The 23,105-nt window shown below is 31.2% G+C and overlaps 1 protein-coding gene across 1 annotated transcript; it reads right to left on the bottom strand.

The window, feature by feature from the left end:
* Positions 1–18,887: 18,887 nt before the first annotated feature.
* On the bottom strand, positions 18,888–22,827 carry LOC127082547 (protein GID8 homolog). The gene is made up of 7 exons (XM_051022786.1): positions 22,632–22,827; positions 22,363–22,489; positions 21,844–22,003; positions 21,641–21,747; positions 20,230–20,361; positions 19,846–20,002; positions 18,888–19,225 (listed from the first exon to the last, which is right to left on the bottom strand). Exons 2-7 carry the CDS (start codon positions 22,411–22,413, stop codon positions 19,107–19,109), a joined length of 726 nt encoding a protein of 241 aa, XP_050878743.1. The 5' UTR covers positions 22,414–22,489; positions 22,632–22,827; the 3' UTR covers positions 18,888–19,106.
* Between the last annotated feature and the right edge of the window lie 278 nt (positions 22,828–23,105).

Genomic DNA, 23,105 nt, shown 5'->3' with positions numbered 1-23,105 from the left:
TGTAATGATATTTTTACTAAAGTATCTTTATCGTGTATTGAGAATGATGAAAGTAAGTATTAATTAGAGGGTAAAATTGAAAAAGATGCATTGAAAATTGAAATATTTATTTTTAGACACTCTTTTATTCCAAAATGAGTCATTCATTGTGGGACGAAGGGAATAACACGAACACCTCTAGAAATAGGTGTGTCGTGGTGTTCAATACTTGTTTGACACATGTACGAAAAGTCAAATAAATATTTCCAAACAAATTGATATTTTTCTTTATTTTAGAACACATTATCCATTTTTTTCACAAATCTCACACATTTAAAATAATCAATCATGTATTAAAACAATCTTATCAATAAAGAATTAAACACATTAATTTTAATTAAAATATTTTTAATTTTTTTAATAATAGATAGATAAATAAAACTCAAATACTATTTTATATATATATATATATATATATATATATATATATATATATATATATATATATATATATATATATATATATATATATATATATATATATATATATATATAATTGTATTGGTATCTTATGTTTTAACATCAATTATCAATGTTAGAATGTCTGTATTTCATCATATCCCGACGTGTCTATGTAAATCTGTATATGTTTTTTAAAAGAAAAAAACATTCAAAGTTTGAACTTGTTTCTATGTTTAGCTGGTTACTATATACGTGAAAATTTAAATTGTAGTGAAAAGGCATTATACGTGATTATTATCATAGCAAAGTACATTATGGAGGTGGTCCATTTCCTTCCAAAATAGGGACACAATTTAAGGACCATACCAAGTGGCTAAAACATACTGTAACTAAAACATATGATACAAAATTTTCACAAAATTGGATTCAATATAAGAGATAGAGACATAACAAGGGGTGCCAATAGTTGCTCTGTTGGCTTTAGAATGACAACTCATCAGAAGGGTACCCCCACACATTATAATGAGACAAAGGAATAATATTCTCATAAAGCAAAAAGTCAAAAAGACTTTTATATAAGAAAACAAAAAGAGCAAGAACCAGATGTGGAGATAGCCCACATGGCTTCTTGTTAATGTGTGTGGGAGACAAACTAGTTATAATCAAAATGGTGTGTTTGATTTGATTGATCATCAACAAGTTTTTTAATTTGGAGATTTTACTCTATAAGTTTGGTAATAGTAATAGAAAGATTCACTCAATGGAATTGGAAGGTGCTTTAAGTTTAACTGGTCTAGTTTGTTTGTTTTTGTATGTGGAATAGATATTGATTGATAGGTTCATGTATAACATTGCTGAATTCTGATTCTTGCTGGTTATTGCCAAACTAGAGCTGTTATATACAAAATTTTATTTTATTTTAGAAACATTTGATTGTTGTAAAGATACTTTAATTTGAGTTTTGGAAATTTTAATAAGAATTAAATAGTTTTTTTGGTTTCAATAAGTTAGTGTATTTTTTTCGTCCCTGTATTTTTTTATGGATAAAGTCATTTTATGTTAAATTTCAGTTGTTTTTTATTTTAAAATTATAATTTCACGTGGATTTTTTTTCGAATGTCAATTTTAAAAACTAAAATTAAAATGATTTGAATATTCAGATATTTTAGGAAAACAAGATACAGTGAACGAAAAACAAAAACACGTTAATTTACATGGATCAAAAGATTATTTAAGCATTTTAATAATTAATCGCTCTATTTTAAAATGAGTGTCGTTTAAGGAGTATATAGATTTAGGAATGTATGAAATTATCGTAAGACATTATACTTTTATTAAATTAACCTTATAAATATGTTGAAAGTAGTGTAAAGAGTAATAATTAAGCGAACGCAGTTAGAAAAATTACAATCATTTCTATATTAAAAAATAAAAATGATATTCATTTTGAAACAATTTTTTTTATTAAAACGACATTCATTTTAAAACGGAGATAATATATTAGTATTTTTTTTAATAAAACAATGTGATTTGTATTTTTGTTATCTTGAATGTGAAGATTCATATCTATATATTTTCCTCGTTTTAACCGTTTTTATATATAAATTAAAGAATATAATAAAGTTATCAATAAATTTTAAATTTTTGTTAAATTAACATTATAATTAGTATATAGAACAATAATTATAAGATATAATTGATAAAAGAAAAATAATTTATATATTAAATATAAAAATGATATTCATTTTTAAATAATTTTTATTTAATAAAACACTTCTCATTTTAAAACAGAGAAAGTATATTTTTATGATTATTATGTAATTATTAATTTAAAAGTGAGTGATTTGGAGAATATTCTCTCTCCTATTCTTATTATAAAAAAAACAAATTTATTAAGTATATATGTTGTATATAAATTAAATATAATAATTATTTATTAAGTTTAAAATGTAACGTAGAAACCGAGTATAAAACATAATGAGTAAAAATCAAAGAGACGATAATGTGGTGATTAATCGAGAGAAAATAAGTATAGATTTTGTTTGACATGATATTATTTTTGAACTTATAACTTATAGTTTATAAATTTATACGACAAAAATAACTTATTTGATAGTAGTCTTTTCATCATGAGCAACTTATTTTTCAGGCGCAATTTCAAATAATATTTTAGCTTATAATTTATAGTTTATCATGTTTTCTTCTACTTTTGTCCTTATTATTTTAACTAAAATTCACATTTACCTTTTATAATTTATGTTTAATTTAAAATAAAACAACTATATATTAAATGCAACGAATACCAAACAATTATGTTATTTTATATTTATCAACTAATTTAACCGTTAACTTTATCAAACACTTCGATTAACTTATCAATTATTAGTCATCAGCTAAAAGTTATAAGCTATCGGCTATCAAACATCAATCATAAGCTATTAGATATCATTCAGCGTATCACAGTCAACTACTATTTTGACCCGACAGAGCCATATGTTGGCAATTTAGCTTATGTTTTATCTAAAGGTGGCAAACAGACATGGAGTGAGCATTGTATAGGGTGTGTTAAGAATAATAAGTCAAATCTAAGTTGAAGACTCGCATTGGTTATAAATGTAGAGACTTGAGCATTTATAAATGAGAGAATCCACATACTTATCACCTTAAGATTTTGGTTGAATATGTGGTGTCTCTCACTTGTGTGTTATTTTTAGCCCAACGTTTATATTTCTCCTCATGACCCAACAGAGCAGACTTAAAATCTAGACTCGTACCGCAAAAATGAGGGTGGGGCAGGGCGAGTCTGCGACCACTATACATTTTTAGTTTAAAAATTACAAAAACTGATGTTAATGCTCGCGGCTGCAAAAATCCAAAAAAGAATGAGATGGTGCAAACATATTAGAGGGTTCGGGTTTAAATTCTTGATCTGTCCCATTAAAAGTGTAGAAAAAATGGACATGTCCAACATGCTAGATCCATTTTACCACCCCTAATTACGTCCACATTTTATTTAAATAGACAATGTTAAGTTTCTTTTATAAATTTATTTAGCATGAGTCTGATTATGTGGTGAAGATAATTAATTTTATGTAAATTAATTTGACTAAAAATGAATTGAATATAAATTTATTTATATTTAAATTTATTTTTATAAAATTAAGTTAAATAATAAATTTTAGTTTTAACTCACGTCTAAACTAAAAAATTATAAGTCTTAATTTTAAATAGAATTAATTAAAAAACATAATTAATGTTATTCGAAAACAAACAAACATATTATACTCAATTCTTCACATTTAGAACAATTATATGTGTTCAAAGCAATAAACAAAACATACACTTATTTGAAAAAGCTATGTTGCAAAAAAAAAAGTTTACAACTCTTTGTGTGACATATTTTAATTAATATAACTAATATTTTTATTATTATTATTATATTACCTTTTTCAATTTAAGTTCAATTATAAATTTGTTTACATTTTTCAATAACTTAAATTTATTGCGTAATATTAAAATTTTCACATATTTAAATGTATTATTATGAATTATAATTGAAATTTTCGTATAATCATGTCATATATGGCCTGAACATGTGTTTATAAGTGAGGACAGTTCTCATTCTACTAACCGATTTTGTAGGGTTGAGTTATGCTCAACCTCATGTTTCAACATGATATTCGAGTCTCGTTTAAGATCCGAGAGACCTTCTACTATAGTTTCCGCTATCAGATCACTCACCATTTATTTCCATGCTCTAATTGTCTAGTCCTGAGCATGAAAGAGTGTGTTAAGAGTCTCATCTCGATAATATATGACATAAATATGTGTTTATAAGTAAAGATAGTCTTCACTCTATCAATCGATTTTTTAGGGTTGAATTAGGTTCAACCATATTTTTTAACATTATAATTAAATAGAATATCATAAAAATATTTATTATAATTAAACTATAAAAAAAATTCATATTTATTTTACTATAATTAAAATATATTTAATCTACACAAATTCTCTAAAAACTTAAAACGACATTACTTAAACTTAAAAGATTTATGACAAGCCACAAATCAAATATTGACTTTATTTCTTTATCCGGGAAAACTTATTGACATATTTAATAATAAGATAAGAAATCAACGTTGTTTGGAATCACATGGTTTTTGTGAAAGTGATTTTGTTTGCATGGATGCTTTTAAAAAGTAGAATACCTACAAATGATAATTTGGTTAGTAGAGAGATTTTATATGTAGGTGTGATGAAACTAGGCATCAATTATTCTGAGTCTTTGTCATTTGCTTATGTGTGATGAGGCTTTCTCAAATGGTTATGCATCTAAAGTGGGATGCCAAATCAATGTTTGTCACATGTTTATCAAGTTAATATAGCTAATATATGAGCTATTTGGAAAACATTTAATAACTTTTTTTTTGTGAGCTATGTTTTAGAGTCTATTAAATTTTGATTATGGATTTTGATTAAATTAGAGGTGGAATGATTTTCATTTTGATGAAATGTTGTGTAGTAATTAGTTATTGTGTGCTTTGGTTAGTTCTAAGGGGTCGTTATCTTTTCAATCCAAGCATAGTTTATGCTGTGAATACTTTATTAGAATACATTTTTGTTGTTTCTTATTTATAAATCATATAATACTAAAAGTGGATAATGGAGCCTTTACATAGCTAACATAAACTCTATTATAAATTAAATGACAAAGAAAATAGGTAAGTGAAATTAATTTTTTAGTTTAAAAACAGATAACATTTGTGAAGTGTTGCATTAGACAGTTTGTATTTTGAATTCAAAAATAGACAATATTTCGTGAAGTGTTATAAAATACGAAATAGTATAATCTCTGAAACTTGTTGTTGTAGACGAAACAGTGCACCATTTGATAAAAATATTGATGTAGACAAAACAATGTAAGATTTGGTAAAAATAATATATGTTGAAAGTGTGTGTTTCACCAAGGATCGCAACCTTATGAAACAACACTACTTTGACCTGTAAATTGAGAATTTCTTATTCAAAAAAATGCAACACACAAAGCTTATTCTCTTCCCACAAAATTCTAGATTTCATATTTCCTACGTTCGAGTTTTCATCGATTTTGTGCAAACTCGAGTATATACGGGATTATTCTGGGTATTTCTGCATTTCAACTCTAAGACATTTGAGAGTGTTTGAAATACTTATAAAGAAAGTGATTTCCTTCACGATTCTAGTTTCGATCCATTCAATTTAAGTTAATTTTCTAACAATTTTATAAGCAGTTCATATAATGGCAACAAAGACTTATGCTTCAAGCATCAAAGTGATGAACCAAGACAAGATCTTATTTCTCCTAATTGTCATGAAGATCTTTTCTTTGTGATTAATATTAAAGGTTGCTACTTTAAATTTTTTGATGACAATTCTATATGATGGTGAAAGGTACACAATTAATTCATATAATTTTTTAAAATTTATAAAATTTTAATTTAAGATTTTTTGTGATTAATTTGTGGATGCAATTTTTATGGCGAAATAAATATCCATGTTTATTTATTCATAATCATAGTGAAAGGTACATATTTAATATGTGATATTAGATTACTCTTTCATGCAAATAACTTTTGTTGGTTATTAATTATTTTCTATGCAAATTGATATTGATATTAAATATATTGAGATGTTGTTAATATGTTTAATGCATTAAAAAAATGAATAAAGACAAGTGGATGATAAATTAACCATATATTCATGAGAAAGAAACTTTCATGTATCATTAAAATAAATTAATCATTTGACGTTCATTGTTATTTTGACATTTGTTTGTGTCTCCTTCCATAAAAAAATTATATTGACTTATAATTAATACTTAACATGTCATAAGATGAATAATATATTTATTTGTGGATAAATAATTATAAAAAAAATTATGAATGTGAAGTTATGGTTCATGTATTAGAAATATAAAATGGTATAAATAATAATAATAATAATAATAATAATAATAATAATAATAATAATAATAATAATTTGAAGAACATGTTTCAATTGTATTGTTGTTTGTGCAATAAATTATTAAATTTAAAATTATTTATCTCATATTATATGTGCATGTTAATATAAAAAAGTTATTTCTCGGTCATCTTGATATTAAAAGTAATTTGTACATTTTCTTTATTATTGAAAGTTGACAAATGTTTATGAAAAAAGTTATAGAAAATATTAATGATTTTGAATTTATTGTTTATTTATATTGTGATTCTTATATGAATATAACATAGAACATTGTTAAACATGAAGTTAAGAAAAATAATTTATTATGATTGTGGTTGTCGATTGTTATAATTATTTAATGCATTGAATATATTTTAGATATATTCAAGTAGAAGTGTAACTACAAAGTAAAATGATTATTATTAAATATTTTATTGACAATGAAAGAATGACATAAAATTTGTTGTGTCACAAAGTCCTTATTATATCATATAATGAATAGAATTAATTTGACAAAAAATGATATTTCTCCATATGAGTTATAAAAAAGTATAACGCAAAATATCAGTTATTTTAGAGTGTGGGGTGTGTAGTTTTTTATAAGAACGTGGACCCTAAAAGGAACAAGTTGAGACATCGTGGGATCAAATATGTTTTTGTAGGCTATACACCTAACATTAAAGCATATAGACTTTTGGATTTGGAGTCTAATGTAATTATTGAATTCTATATGTGGAATTTTAAAAACTTTATCACGAAGGATAAGGAATTCGAGATTCTCACATATTAAGAACCTCGTGAGAAAGGTTCTCTATGGATTGTTGATTATTTGGACACATATACACTAGTAACAAGCACAATGAAATTAGAGTTTCATTTGCATTAGTTTTCTTACATAACCTTATAGTTCATCAGTGGATGTCAAAACAATATTCCTAAATAGATATCTCAATGAGGAGATTTACATGGAGCAACCAGAAGGTTGTATACTTCTTGGTAATGAACAAAAGTGTGCAAACTTGTCAATTTCTTGTATGGATTAAAACAAACATCGAAACAATGACATCAAAATTTTGACTCTGTCATTGTAAGATTCATCGATTACGGAGAGACACACAAGAGTTTGTCATCATAAAAAGGGGGAGACTGTGAATAATACATCTTATACTAGTTCAGTTTTGATTAAGACAAAGATTATCAAATAAGAAAGGGATCAAAATTGGCATGCACATCAATGATGAAGTTGATCAGGAAGGTTGAACATAGAAATCAAGTGAAGATTTGAGACAAGTGAACATAACTAAGGTACTCATTGCAATTCATACTATGTTACTTTAAATTGCCCAGAAATTCATTTCTCACTTCATCTAAAAAACTTCTTGCATCATCATGCATGATTATCTAAAAACCTTCTTCATCTAATTCTCGTGACAAGTGTTTGTACACAAAGTTGTGTGACAATATTGTGATATTCTTTTGTCTCTACATTGATTACATGTTGATCATTAGCAATGAGATAAATGTAATTTTAGAAACAAAGAGATTTCTAACTTTCACATTTAAGATGAATGATCTTTGACTAGTTGACACAATTTGGGGATCAAAGTAAAGCAAAATAATGGGGGGGTTATGAACTTATTCAAACACGTTATGTTGAGAAAGTGCTTGACAAGTTCAAACACTTACATTTTAATAAAGTGAGTACTATAACACCCTAAACCCCGCACACAATTTTAACACATAATTTAATTAAAAATACGACTACAAGGGTGTCACACACATCAAAAATCAATCATGCTCTGTAACACAGGTTCCAAAACTCATCACATAACACATGTCATCGTTTGCTTACCTTTACTTAGGGTATCATTGCAGCGGAATCAATTAAATAATTTATAATTGCAATTCAAGGTATAAAATATCATAACTTCAAACTTCATAATGCAATACAAATACCATGATGTTCACATCATCAACATTTACAGCTCGTTGAAAAACACAATGATAAAAGTAGTTAAAACAAATCGTTTCCAGCTCGATGTTACATTGACCAGAGCAAGACCCTATTAAAAGAAATGACAACTACGGGAAGCCACTCCGAGAGCTACCTTCCACTTATGCAGCAAAGTTACTCCTAAGTATCTGCATGATGCTCATGTAAAGGCAACATTCAAATAGAAAGGGTGAGAATACAATTCAATAATCAAAGGTGAGAAACTAGTGGAATTAAATTATTGCATAATATCAACATACACAATGCTCAATCAACACCAACATACCAAGTATTTTCATCCAATAACACATCATCAACAATCAACACAATGCAACACTTATGCAATACACTCAACACCGACTCGACATGCATGTGGTACCAAATATGAAAATTCAGGTTCATCTCACTCCATGATCCCCATCATAGGATTGATTCCCTCTTGGAATCGGAGCACACCGAAAATCGCTACCATCACCATAGGTAACGCTTCACTAATCCCACATCGGTCAACACGTGTCGGTCAACCAACCCCACATCGGTCTTCTGACCCTCTCTGATCACTTCAAAGATGCCACTTGTCAACTTCAACATACCCAACTTCACACTATAATAGGTTTCCTCACATACCAAACTCATGTAATTGAATTTCTCGATCAACTCTATTTCTCGAACCATCAACATTGACATATGCAAGGATTTCCTACTCAAAATGTTAAACACAACATTAGCCTTGCCCGGATGGTAACTTAACTCAAAATCACAATCTTTCAAAAACTCGAGCCACCTCCTCTGTCTCATATTCAATTCGTTCGGATCAAACAAATATTTCAAACTCTTGTGATCACTTGACACTTCAAATCTAGAGCCAAACAGGAAGTGCCTCCAAATCTTTAACACAAAAACCACTGCTTCCAACTCAAGATCATGCGTAGGATAATTCCTTTCATGAACTCTCAACTGCCTCGACGCATAAGCCACAACCTGACCATTTTGCATCGACACACCACCCATACCCATCTTCGAAGCATCACAATATACCACAAAGGACTCACTTGGATTCGGTAAAATCAAAATTGGAGCAAATGTCAACTTCTTCTTATGTTATTGGAAACTCTCTTCACAATGCACATCCCAAACATAGGTCTGACCCTTTCGAGTCAACGACAATGCTAACTTTGAAAAACCTTTAATGAACTTCCTGTAGTAACCAGTCAATCCAATAAAACTCCTAATCTCAGTGACATACTTCAAACTCTCCTGTTACAACACAACATATATCTTCGACGGGTCCACGACTATACCACCACTAGAAATAACATGATAGAGAAAACTCATTTCTCTTAACCAGAACTCACACTTGGAAAACTTTGTGTACGATGGGTTCTCTTTCAATTCCTGTAATACAATTCTCATATGCTCCACGTGCTCTTCGTCAGACTTCGAGTATATCAATATGTCATCGATAAACACAACCACTAACTGATATAAATACAGATGGAATATTTGATTAATGTATTCCATGAACACTCCAAGCGCATTATACACCCCAAATGGTATCACCAAATACTCATAGTGACCATACCTCGTTCTAAAAGCACTGTTCGGAATATTCTCTGGCTTCACACGAATCTGATGGTAACCTGAACGTAAATTTATCTTGCTAAACACACAAGCACCTATCAACTGATCAATCAGATCAGATCACCAATCCTCAGAAGTGGATACTTTGTTCTAATTTACGCATTTCCCCAGCGGGTGTTTCTTGTTGTATTGGTGTTATCCCAATACATGCAAATTTCCTTTTTCCCCAACCGAGTCTTTTCATTGATTTATTTTCATGGAAAAAACCCTCGTGTCTCCAGCAATTTTCAAGTCGTAGTCTGGCCTACGCATAGCTTTTCTCCCCTAGAGTCTTTGTCTCCTCAGTAAGTTTTCCTTATGGAATGAATTATGCTCTTGTGGATTTTCAGTCTCTCCGGATTCTTTTCCTCACAAAGATTATTTTAACATTCATATCATATGCATCATGAGGTCTCTTATGGACCAAAGTTTGTTTCTTGATGTTGTTATTTAAGTCCATTCTACTGAGTTAATACGGAGATTTTAACCTTCACATCCTCGGCTAGAATGTCCTTAAATAGGGGCAGTTGTAAGACCCTAATTTCGACCCTAAGATCCCCCATGATATCTCATCATTTGCATTGGCTTTGGGAACACACATTTGCGTCCTCCTTACCCTTCATTCATTGAGTTTGTATTGGGAGAGATCGCCAAGCATACTTGATTGTATCATAGTTTGTTTTTCTATGTTTACTAACCAAAATACCAAAAATATGTCTAGTGTAGTTTCATTTCTTTTGTAGGTAATATGTGCATCCATATGTGTCATATCAAGCTCAAATATAGGGTTTGGGACCCTCAATTGAAAATATCAATCAAGGAAAGGTTCACAATGGCTCTAAGAATCATATATGGATCTCCGTGTTCTTTATTTATCATTTTGATCAACAATTCATCAAGAGTTTAAAGCTTGTTTTCCTTAGAAGCCCTAATTCATCTGGGTATCTTGTGTGACTTCCTCAATAAGTTTCTTAATCAATTGATAAAATATATCAAGGGATACTCCATTATACATCATATTATGCATATATGATTCTCCATCAACCCCAAAATATCAAAAGAACTTCAAGGTTGCAAGTTGGTTCAAGGAGGTTGACCAGAGAAGTCAACTGGTCAAAACTAGGTTCCCTAGACCCTATCTCCTACAATATTTGCCATATGAAAATTATTCCAAGATCAAAATTAATATTTATGACATTCTAAACAACTTTAGTGTTTGCATCAAGAGCTATTTTTGGTTGGAAAGACATTTTTTATGGTGAAAGATTATAGGTCATTTTGTCTGTGCCCTAGTTAGGAGGACAACTTCTAAGGACCATAACTTGCTAAATTTTTATGATATGAAGACCATCCAAGTTCCATTATCAAATTCAATATGACTTGTCCAACTTTTATTCTTTGAGAAATGTCAAATGCAACATGAAAGGGCATGTGCCAAGAGGAAACATTATAGGTCATTTTGGTTCATTACCATTGAACAAGCAATTTTCATCAAATTCTGAAAGGGCATGCACTCAATAAATTATGGAAGTTAAATGTCCCCTCTAATATTCAATTGTTCACTTGGAGGTTTTTTCTCAACCGGCTTCAAACGAAAGATGAATTGGAGAAGCGAGGAATCGTTTCAGGGTCTCATTATCCGATATGCCCCTTATGCTTTAGTGAAAGTGAATCTCATCTCCATTGATTTCTATTATGCCCAAAAGTTGTTTTAGTTTGGTGCAAAATTCTAGATTGGATTAGTCTCAGGTATCTTCCTCCATGTGGCATCATTCTCCTTCATGTTACGCAGTTTGATAAGAAATTGGAAATCAACATCAAAAAAGAGTTTCGACTGTTTTTATGGTTTGCAACAATTAGAGTGATTTGGTTATCGCGTAATGATATTCTTTTTAAAATAGGCCAAAAAGATGTCAATGATTTAGTATCTTTGACAAAATCTTTGTCTTGGGAATGGGTTTGTGTTGGATTTAAGGGTGTTTTGTGTGTGATAAGGTTGTTTGGTTTGTTAATCCTCCCGTTGATTGTATCTATTATTTCTTTTCTGAGATTTTTGTTTTCGTCGATGGTGTTTCCGATTATATTAGGATTGACTATTCCTTATACTTCTATTAATACATTGTTTCCTTATAAAAAACAATCATTCAACCACGTCATAAAAATGACACTTAAATGGATGGAGGATTAAAATCTTAAAAATATTAAAATCCATGAATTAAATACCTTTTTTGAAACAAGAGTTTTAAAAAATAAAACTAAACAACGAAAATTGCATTTAAGCTTTTTTTTATTATTATTATTTTGAGACATTTATTTTTAATAAATATTACATCAACAATTAACTTCTATAGGTATGACATTGACAACGTGGTCTAGAAGACACTTTTTTATTTGGCAAAATATCTTAAATCATCCAATTGAATTACCAACCATTAACTTCACAGGTTTTAAAACAAAAAATAATAATTCATAATTTGCAGCTGGTGTGCCTTTTCATCCCAAGAAAAAGTTACAAATTATTACAACTCAAGCTTAAAAGATTCAAGAAAATTATATATATATATATATATATATATATATATATATATATATAAAACGTTAATTAATACACATATGTTCCCAAATTTAACTTATAGTATTGTATTAAGAAAAATCACTTGTGTAGTTAAATGTGTCTATTTTAAATATAGATAGGTAAAGTTCAAGATCACTACTATAGATAAACTTCCAATATGATGGTCATGGTCTTTAGTGATCAAATATAGGGTATTTGTAAGTTAAAATTCTAACGTTCAAGTCATTATATAATAGAGGTAGAACTATTGTAACTTTGAGCGAGAAGAATACAATGGACGTGACTAAGAGTTGCGCTTATATAAATAAGACATTAGAATTCGGCCCTCTTAATTTGACGTGGAGTATGGATGATAACGGTTGAGAGGAGAGAGGAGATTGTGCTCTTATGCAGTATGACGAAGCGACGGTCCACATGTTCGTTAGTGAGTGGAATTCTCTTTATTGGATTGGATTTAAGAATTGGTTCAGTCTTGTTGGACCTCTAGCAATCTCGAAATAGTTGTCTTCCAAATCCTTACTATCAGTTTTAAAGTGGGTGTTGAATTACAAGTTGATGAGACGGCCTGAAAATAGGTATTGTTGAAAATTCTTTGTCCATTGAGAATGTGCCCCCGGAGGAAGAGAGAACTTTGTTGTAGTGTTAATTTAGGGCAGTTGGCATTGGGAACATGAACATTTTATGTTCTTTATGGAATGAAACGTTGATTTTCCAGAGTTCAATTAAGTGTCATTACAATTTTGAGATTTCATCTTTAGTATTGGAAATGATATTTGATTTTCTACTAAATCGCAGTCATTGAACTTGGCCCCTTGTGCCTATAAATTGGAAACATGAGCATTAACTCCATTTCTTCTTCGTTCTTGAGCATTATCACAAAGAGAGTTTTGCTTGCGAGTTCTTCGATTGTTGTTGAGATTCTCTGGTTTTAGATCTTCTTACTCATATCAAATTGCATTCCTCTTGACTCTTCAAAAACCTGCATTTAAACATAAGTTTCATGTTTCTTATGTTTCTTCCATTCATGTTTTTGCTAGTTCTTCAAAAATGGCAGAGTTGGGAAACTCATATTTAGGTATACCCATTGTTGAACTTAGTAGTTACATTGGGGTTAGTGATGTTGGTTCTCGGACCGAGAAATAAGTGATTAATCAAGAAGATAGGTTGCATTCCCCCACTATGATAGAAATGAAACAGGTTGGTGTTAGGTTTGCCTTTCGTGAAATCTTGTTTGACAAGTGACTTCAAGCACAATAAGAGGGTGAATTGTGGTATTTAAAATTCGCAATTACTTTAGTTATTTTCTCAATTACACTGGATATCGTGTTAGTAGTTTCTTGAGAATATAGTAAATAGCAGCGAAAATAAAAACAGTAAAAATAAATAGGATAAAGGTTAGAGAGATTACACCAGTGAGTTATCCATGTTTGATCGAACGATGGCTTAGTCTTGTCCCCAGGAGATCTACTTGAGATTTTGACTATAAACTTTGAGCTTTTGCAGGTTATGCTGGCGAACCTTAACATAATCTGGTCTTGAGATTTTACAAAGACTATCACCAACCAAAGATAACTTTTACTTAGGCTAAGCTAATGAACCTTTTAGAGATTTTTCGTGCTTATCTCAATAACCAAATAAAACTTTTCCTACAAAGTTCCAAAAAACCAAAACAAATATTTTATGACTGGTTTATTTTACGAACCAAACTCAATTTCCCAAGACTATCACACTCAAAAGAAATAAAACAACAGTAGGACAATACAACTTCTTCCTCACAAGTAATATTTCATTCAAAAGCACCAAGACAACTTAAGTGAAGAGAAAATTATTTTTAGAGAGAGAAAGGTGGAAAATAGAGAGATAGATTATAGAGAAAATATAAAGCTTCGGAAAAATAGCATGAAACGAAGAGGATGTGGTCTTCTTTTGTATAGTAGAATGAAAATCCCGAAAAGGAAAATATCCATGGGCAAAATTGAATTTTTAATAGATTGGCATCTTGCTTTAATCATTTGGGAGCCTTAAAAATAATTGATTATGATTATTTAAAAGAAAAGAAAGGAAACATAGTTGTTATAAGTCATTAAGATGTTGTCCTAATATTTTGGCTAATAGTTTATGCCTTCTCCAATTGATTGACTTAATGATCCAATCGATTGGTTGGTTTAAAAAAATTCCAATCTATTGGCTTAAGTTCCCAATCGATTGGGTAGTTCAAAAAACCTTTTAAAAGATATTGTACAGTTTTTTAATCACATAGCTTGGTCTTGAAAATATTTTTAAGAGTTAACCAAGATTTAAAATAATCTTAAGTGTGCGTGTGTGTGTGTGTGCACGTGCGTGCGTGCATGCACATGTGTGTGTGTGTGTGCGTGTGTGTGTGTGTGTGTGTGTGTGAGAGAGAGAGAGAGAGAGTGGGTGTGTGTGTGTCTGTGCATGTGTACGTGCTTGCATGAGTGAGTGTGTGTGTGCATGCGTGCTTGTGTGTGCGTGTGTGTGTGAATTTGTGTGTGTGTGTGTGTGTATGTGTGTGTGTTGTGTGTGTGTGTGTGTGTGTGTGTGTGTGTGTGAGAGAGAGAGAGAGAGAGAGAGAGAGAAAGAGAAAGAGAATTGACTTAGTACTTAGGAGTTACTTCCTTACAGACACAACCCGGTGAGCTTTCACACTTTTAAGCTTCAAGACATCCCAAATTAACCAATCATATAATCACTTGTTTGAAAACTCTAGGCAATTTCGTTGAACAACACAATCAACCTCTTGATTAAATCCATTAGGGTTGACAAGCGCCATAAGGTGACCACTTCTTCCTGTACACTTAGGATAAAATAAAGAGTTTTCCCATATTCAATTTTAATATGCATCATATCATAAACATCTTTGCACAAGGATTTGTTAGTAGCATTGAATCGACAAGGAGAGCATGCAAAAGAAAAATATATGTTTGGTTTGAACAAGAGTTGTATCATCCTTCCTTTTTGGAAATTTGTTTTCAAGCAGAAAATTTCTCATACTATCAAATCAATCTCTATGAGCTTTTTTTAGATCATAGAGAGCCTTTTTCATTTTGAAAACTTAACTATAAAAAATTCTAAAAACGGAAAGATGATCAACATACAATTCCTTATGGATGTAGTCACACTATTTGTTTGGCATTACAAATATTTATGTGTATGAATGCTAGAAAGAACATAGGAGAAAGGCAAGGACCTTTTTATAGGAATGGGAAGTCTAATTGTAGGGGCAACCTACTGCTGCTCACTAAGCATCTTAATAGTTACAAGAAATTGGAAAGATTCTCCGTGTCATAGACACGCGTAAGGGGTAAAGCCAAATTTGGCTTCCCAAAAAAGCATCATCAATTGGATTGAATGCAACGAACGCTTTCCTCAACTGATATTTTGATTTCTCTTAGTTGGCCGACGTTTGACTTTCTTCAGTTGATTGTCGTTTGATTTCCCTCAACTGACATATGAATCACACAATTGACACCTGGAGACATATCTCAGAGTCACACATATCCGAGGGACTTGCCCCATATATGATGGAATCATCTCACACTTGAGGGACTTATCTGGATAAGGGGAGAAAACAAGACTAAATTCTTTGTCATTTCCAATCTCTATTACTTGAGGGAGTGTGTATTGTTATGCTTATAAAGGGTTCACAAGGGGCACCGTGGGAGGCAAGTGATACAATGTCTCGCCCATGACGCCTTTCTGATCATTTGTTTCCTAGATCGATCACTTAATTACTAGATACGGCGTTCCTTCCTCAAGTATGTCACCCAACTTTTGAGATAACCCGTCTAAAGTAGGAAATCGTAGGAAGTGACATGTCTCTAGCCCACAATGGTGTGGAAGAAGTTATGAGAGAATTAAATATGCTCTCTTGAATAATAGGGAATTCACTGTCCGCTCTCACATCCAAAGTGGTTGCTACTTCCTAGACGTCTAGGAACGAGTCCCAAAAAATCACATAAATACCTCAATCCCGAAGTTGAGAAGTACAATATAATATTTACGCAAATATGAAACACATATAGGATCTCACTCTAAATGAACTAGCTATATACTCTTCAACAAACTCTAAAAACCTCTAACAACCTTTAATATATATATATATATATATATATATATATATATATATATATATAATATATATATATATATATATATATATATATATATATATATATATATATATATATATATATATATATATATATATATATATATATATATATATATATATATATATATATATATATATATATATATATATATATATATATGATTTACCAAAACAATATGCATATTTAATTTTATTGACTGTTTTGATTAATATTTTATGATATTAATGATTTTAATTAATATATAATTATTTTAACTTTTGAATACAACGATTAATACATATTTATTTATTAATTATAAAATTATAAATTTCATCGGTAGAACTAACTATTTTTATTCGACTATTATTGTTTTTAAAAGGTATTGAATATTTAGTTCCTTATATTAAATATAAGGTGAATTGTGTTTTGGAGATGATTTTATAAATTATAATTAATTAAATATTTATGAATCAAAATTTAATGTTAGAATTAATTATTCTCACTTTTTCCAATAATCAAATGTTCTCACCAGATATAATCAAAATTTAATGATGAGAATCAATTTGTAATGCATAGAGTATGTCTCAGGAGCAAGTGTTAGCATTTTTTCATGAAGTATTAAGGATTATTTTTCAGAAAAATCAGGCATGAAACAAAGGTTTGATGATAAAAGAGATATTTTTCATAAATGTAAATCCAAAAGTTGAACAAAATCTCACCTAGAGAAGATAATAGGAATAAAATAATTGTGAAAAGAATGGTTTAGTTAAGAAAAAACCGGAGAAGATACTTGGTTTCATTATTAGTATATAATAAAATTCGTTATACGGTCACAACAACATTCTGAATTCAATTCTGATTCTGATAGAGAAACAACATTAGACTTTGTGGCTCTCTGCCCACTGCTCTGCAACCCCACCACACCACCATTCTCTCTTTTTTCTCTCTCTCTCTATAATCTCTCTACTCTCTAGAGACTAGAGAGAATAGAATTTTAGCATCCCAACGTGAGACTACACTCCCCTATAGATACACAGACCATTTTCTGTTTACCTTGTTTGAAACACCAAAAAGATTACTAGTACATTCTTCTGCCCCTTGTTTTCTACTATTTCAATGTTTCTCCTTCTCCAAACCCAACATTAAAACTTTTTACCTTTCCAACTATTTTCATCCTCACATCCCATCCCCTATACAAACTCTTGTTTCTCTCCATCACTCACTTACTTATTATTACTAGTTTTGAATTCTCTCCATCACTCACTTACGTATTATTACTAGTTTTGAATTCTCTCCATCACTCACTTACTTATTATTACTAGTTTTGAAACTTGTTTTCTTCCATTGAGGAAATTTCTCCAAGGTTATTACTTTCTTTCTTTTTTGGCTAAGTTTTATACTTTACTAAAATGGGTTTGTTGGAGAAGTTGGAATGGGCAAATGCTTATGGGAAGAAGCATTGCAGAAGCTTGTTTTGGAGGATGAGGGCTGCAGTGAAGAGGACTTTGAAGAATGGAAAAAAACAGAGGCTCAAGTTTCAATATGATCCTTCAAGTTATGCACTTAACTTTGATGATGGAGGTTCTCCTTCTCATCTCAGAGATACCACGGTGAAGAAATTCATTGCAGAAGATGCACAAGTTCATGAGTTCAAAGACGTCGATAACACAGTCTGGGTTTATGTCATTTGGGTCAAGACTAAGTAATTTGTTTTTTATCATGTTTGGTAATTGTATGTTCTTTGCATGTTTCTAGTTTAGTAATGGGTAAGAATAACAATGCTTGTTCTCATTCCTTGTGTTACAGTATTATACAAAACATCCTCTACTTCGGTAACGAGTTACAAGTACAGCACTTAATTGTTTACATTCTTTTATTATTATGTTTTAAGCAAGCTCACGAGTTTATATGGTAATGATATGTAACTGACTGCTAAATAAATTTTAGTCACACGGGAGAAAAGTGAAAACAGGACCATGGTTCTTCACTTTTGCCAGAGGATTGTTTTTCATTAATGAGACAGAGCAGGGAAGTGAAGAGAATACTGAGACTAACGGTCCCTGGCAATAAAAAATAAATGTTTGTCATATTTAGACTATCCTCTGCTATCAACGTGAGAAACATTTCTATATTTTCATATATCCAACAGATTACCATAACAAAGTTAACTTGAAGGGAAAAAAATTGAATAGATGACTGTATTTTACAATCTTTTTGTACAACAGTATAAAACCACTGGAACAGCTACCTAGGAGAAAACGAACATTACATTTTATCAAACATCTTTCGATTTAAAGAAATACACAATTTTTAACAACAATGGCAACAATCACTTCATCTAGAGCCTAAAATCTCCACATTCAAATTGAAATGTCACAAGCTTTTAAGCAGAATCTTCTAAGGCGGCTGTGGTTATATCATTTATGCGAGGATAAGAAGCTTTCTCACCCAGCTGGTTTTGGGCCCATATCAACATCTTCAACAAGCTTGGAAGTTTTGGATCTGGTGGAAGAAAATAAGTCAATATCAGCAAATTCTAAAGCATTGAATTACCAAATTGCCAAAGATATAGCAGAGTAAGTTGGAGTTTTGCAATAAGTTTAGAAACAATCCATACACCCTTAACACAATACGGGAGGACAGAATAACATAATTACAAACAATTTACAAACAAGTGCAGAGAAATTCAAATGCATCTTCAAATCAAGTGGATTCCAATCACAATTTGGTTGCAGGAGTTGAACACCACGAAGAAAAATATTACAAGATGTGGGACATATAGAAACATAACGCGACATCCCAACAGCATGCGAAGGAAAACAACTGAACTGCTAGTACTAGAGTTAGACAAATGGTGAAGGGTTTCGGTAGTTTGCATCAAGTCATCGAATGTTTAAAACCTATTGCCATCATGGTAAATATGATTGACATTCCTTGGAATCTAGATTTATTAACGCATGGAAAGTTAATCACTTACAAGCACTACAAGTTTTAATCCATCTGAGGCATAAACTGTCACAATGTACACAACAGAATACTGGTGACTAAATTGGGGTGAATGTGGCAACGCTTCTTCTATACACGTTAAAAAAACAGATTTTTGAAACAAACCAAACACATACCTTTTTCATGACTCTGGCTTGTAAGTATAGCTGCATTCACCTCACTTGCTGTTTTCAGACGCTGTGATATGTCAAGAAGCTCTCCAACAGGACAGTTTGAGATGTCTTCAAAGGCAAGCAGTGCAACAGTCCTCTCCAATTCTTCCAAAAAGCCTTGCTGGAAACCAAATATAAAGCACTGTGTTAGAACCAAGTCTGTGCCACCGACACAAATTGAAATTGGAAAAAAACCGTTCCAATTTTAACTTTTCCTGATTACAGGCTACCAAAGCAACTTATCACCAAAACTGTTAATAAGCCCCGTTAGTAATAACAGAAATAATTCCCTAATACAGGTATAATATGACAATAAAGACACGTAAAAATTTCATTGTAAGGGTTTACATTTTCCTCTCCCCTTGGTGCAAGCTCCTCCTGTGCAAACTCTAAAGCTTCTTCTACTTTTCCATTCCGGATTAGTTCTATCAGCCGCTGCTGCTGAAGATGGAAAAATAATTGGGGGTTTGTGTCCAGTATCTGCAGACAGTATTATAAAACAGATGTTAATTTTATAGAAGAGATGAATAAGGCAAAGATCAATGAATGCTCTGATGTGTACAAAATGTTTTGTATGGATTCTGCACGTATTAAGAATGAGGATGGAGTCATCACCAAGAAATTCATGAAAAATGGACCCAAGAAATCTTTGAAGATACAAAATGGACCCAAGAAAACAAACTATTGAGTAAAAACCTATGTAGCACCGAAGGCATGTTTGTGTCCGTGTCGGTATCGGACACTTGTACCGACACTTGTGATTATGTTCAATTTATTCATTTTTTCAAATTACTACCTGTGTCGTCGTGTCAGTGTCGGGGTTGTATTTGGGGTGTCCGTACTTCATAGGTAAAAATATAAGAAACAATAAGAAAACAACAGCTTTGAAGCACAATGAAATGATAATACTTAAGATTAAAGCATTTGCTCAAATTTGAAACACTACATTTATGCAAGTTATATCCCCTTTTGTCAAGATATCACATCAACCAGAGATATGTCGGAGTAGTTCAAATAAAGCACGAGCAATCCTCACCCATAGAGTTAGCTTAAGGGGTAGAGATGAGTCTAGAAAAGTCTGAGATAGTATCAAAGCGTGTCCTGGTTGTTGTGGAGCCATCCACAATTGCCCATACCCCAAAAATCTAATATTGGCCTTGAAAGGGGTGTGTTTAGATCCCTTCTTAACTAGAGATAGTATTATACAATTAGGGATAGCAAGATAATCATGTAAAAAAAAGTCATTTTCTGCCTAAATTCTGATTAAAATAATGATAACATGCACCAGGCTAGAAAGGGTCTAATATTGGGCTTGAAAGGGGTGTGTTTAGATCCCTTCTTAACTAGAGATAGTATTATACAATTAGGGATAGCAAGCTAACCATGTAAAAAAAAGGGTTGCTTCATTTTCTGCCTAAATTCTGATTAAAATAATGATTACATGCACCAGGCTAGAAAGGGTGTGTTGAGATCCCGCATAAACCCATGGCAAGATTACTTTGGCACATATGAGTATGAGATAGCAAAACCAATTAAATGAGGTGGTGTCATGTTCTATTAAAATTCTGCATCAATTTGATCATAGCCATAGACAACAATTGCATTAAATCAAATGACCACATTCATGAACATGTGTGTTGTGGAGATTACTAACTAAAAACAAGGAAGGGGAAAATTTGCGGTTATAAGTAAGAATTCTATAAAGCAACTGGAAAAATGGAATTCATTCCCATATCAAAAAGGAATGGGCAAAGCTCACCTCAGGATTTAAGTCATTGACTTTCTCGATTGCATCTTCAACGTTACCACTTTGTACTGCCTTCTTAACAGCCATCCGATCAGTGATTGTAGCAAGATCGATGTCAGCTAAAGATCAATAAGGACAAGCATAAATTGATTAAACAAAAATGATTCCACACTCCCCCAAAAGAATAATAAAATAAGAAGAAAAAAAAAGGATACGCTCAGTTCCAGACTCCTTGCGGAATTTCTCAGCAGCTTCAACGAAACCCTCAGTGACAAGGAAATTCATTACCAATTTATTCATGTCTTCTTTCCTAATCTTGACATTATTCAGCTTCCTCTCCCACTCTTCCCTTGGAATCACTTTCTTTGATGCCGCCTTTACACATGTATTTTAAAAACAAAAATCATCAGTTTACCATCATTTCCTTGACACGCACGGAAATCAGAATCACTATAACCAGTCATATATAGCAATACTTCCAGCAAAAAGATCCTTTGAACATCAGAACAACTAACCAAACACAATTTCATATCTTCACTTTCTAGAAATTAATACACAAATTCAAGATCCTTATCTAAACCTCTTTACAACATCAGAACTCTTAACCAAACACAAATTCAAGATCCTTTGAACATTAAAAATTTATAATATATAATAATTAATATATTAATAAATACCAATCCATATATATATAATTTGGGGAAAAGGAAAAGCAAAGAGATAAAGTCAAATACCATTGCCTCAATTTCTGCTAGCTGACGAACTACAACCCAAAACAATGACATCAGTGCACACGCTCGAACCTCATTTTAACCCTAAACAACGCAATACTCCTTACAAATCCGAACAATTGCACTAAAACTGCAATTCAATATCAAAACCGTCACATTCTTCCGATCAATTATCAATGATTAATGTTAAAAACCGAAATCTTGAAACTCAAAACCCTATTCAATTATTAAGGGAAAAGAATTTTACAAAGAAGAGTATAAAGTGAATTTACCTCGGAACGATTCAGATTGGAATGGATTGTTGATCTTTTGCGGTGGAAATTGGAGTGTGAGTGTGTGAATCGGAGAGTGCGGTGACGCCGACGATCGTTTCTTGTTCAACTTCTTGAATCGAACGGTTTCTGAACTTCCAGAATTTGATTGTGCTTCGGCTTGATTTTTTTTTTGGCTTTGGTTTCTAATTGGGTTCGGTTTTTTACGATTTTACTTGGGCCGGGTATTTATTGCTTTCAAAATGTAGAGGCTATACTATCCATAAAAAATCTACCTGCCACCCCAAGTTGATCCTGGCACCCCACATACCATGTCATTATTAATAAATTTAAGGATGACTTTTCAATCACTTGAAATTTATTAATTAGCAAAACTCTTTCCAAATTTAATAGTTTATTTCTTCATTGTAATGTTGTATTATTTATAGTCAGCTACATAATCTCTATATATTTGAATATTGAGATTTGAGCCTT

This window comes from Lathyrus oleraceus, chromosome 1 (assembly GCF_024323335.1).
Source record: "Lathyrus oleraceus cultivar Zhongwan6 chromosome 1, CAAS_Psat_ZW6_1.0, whole genome shotgun sequence".
Taxonomy (NCBI): Eukaryota; Viridiplantae; Streptophyta; class Magnoliopsida; order Fabales; family Fabaceae; genus Lathyrus; species Lathyrus oleraceus.
This window is presented reverse-complemented; position numbering and strand designations above follow the sequence as displayed.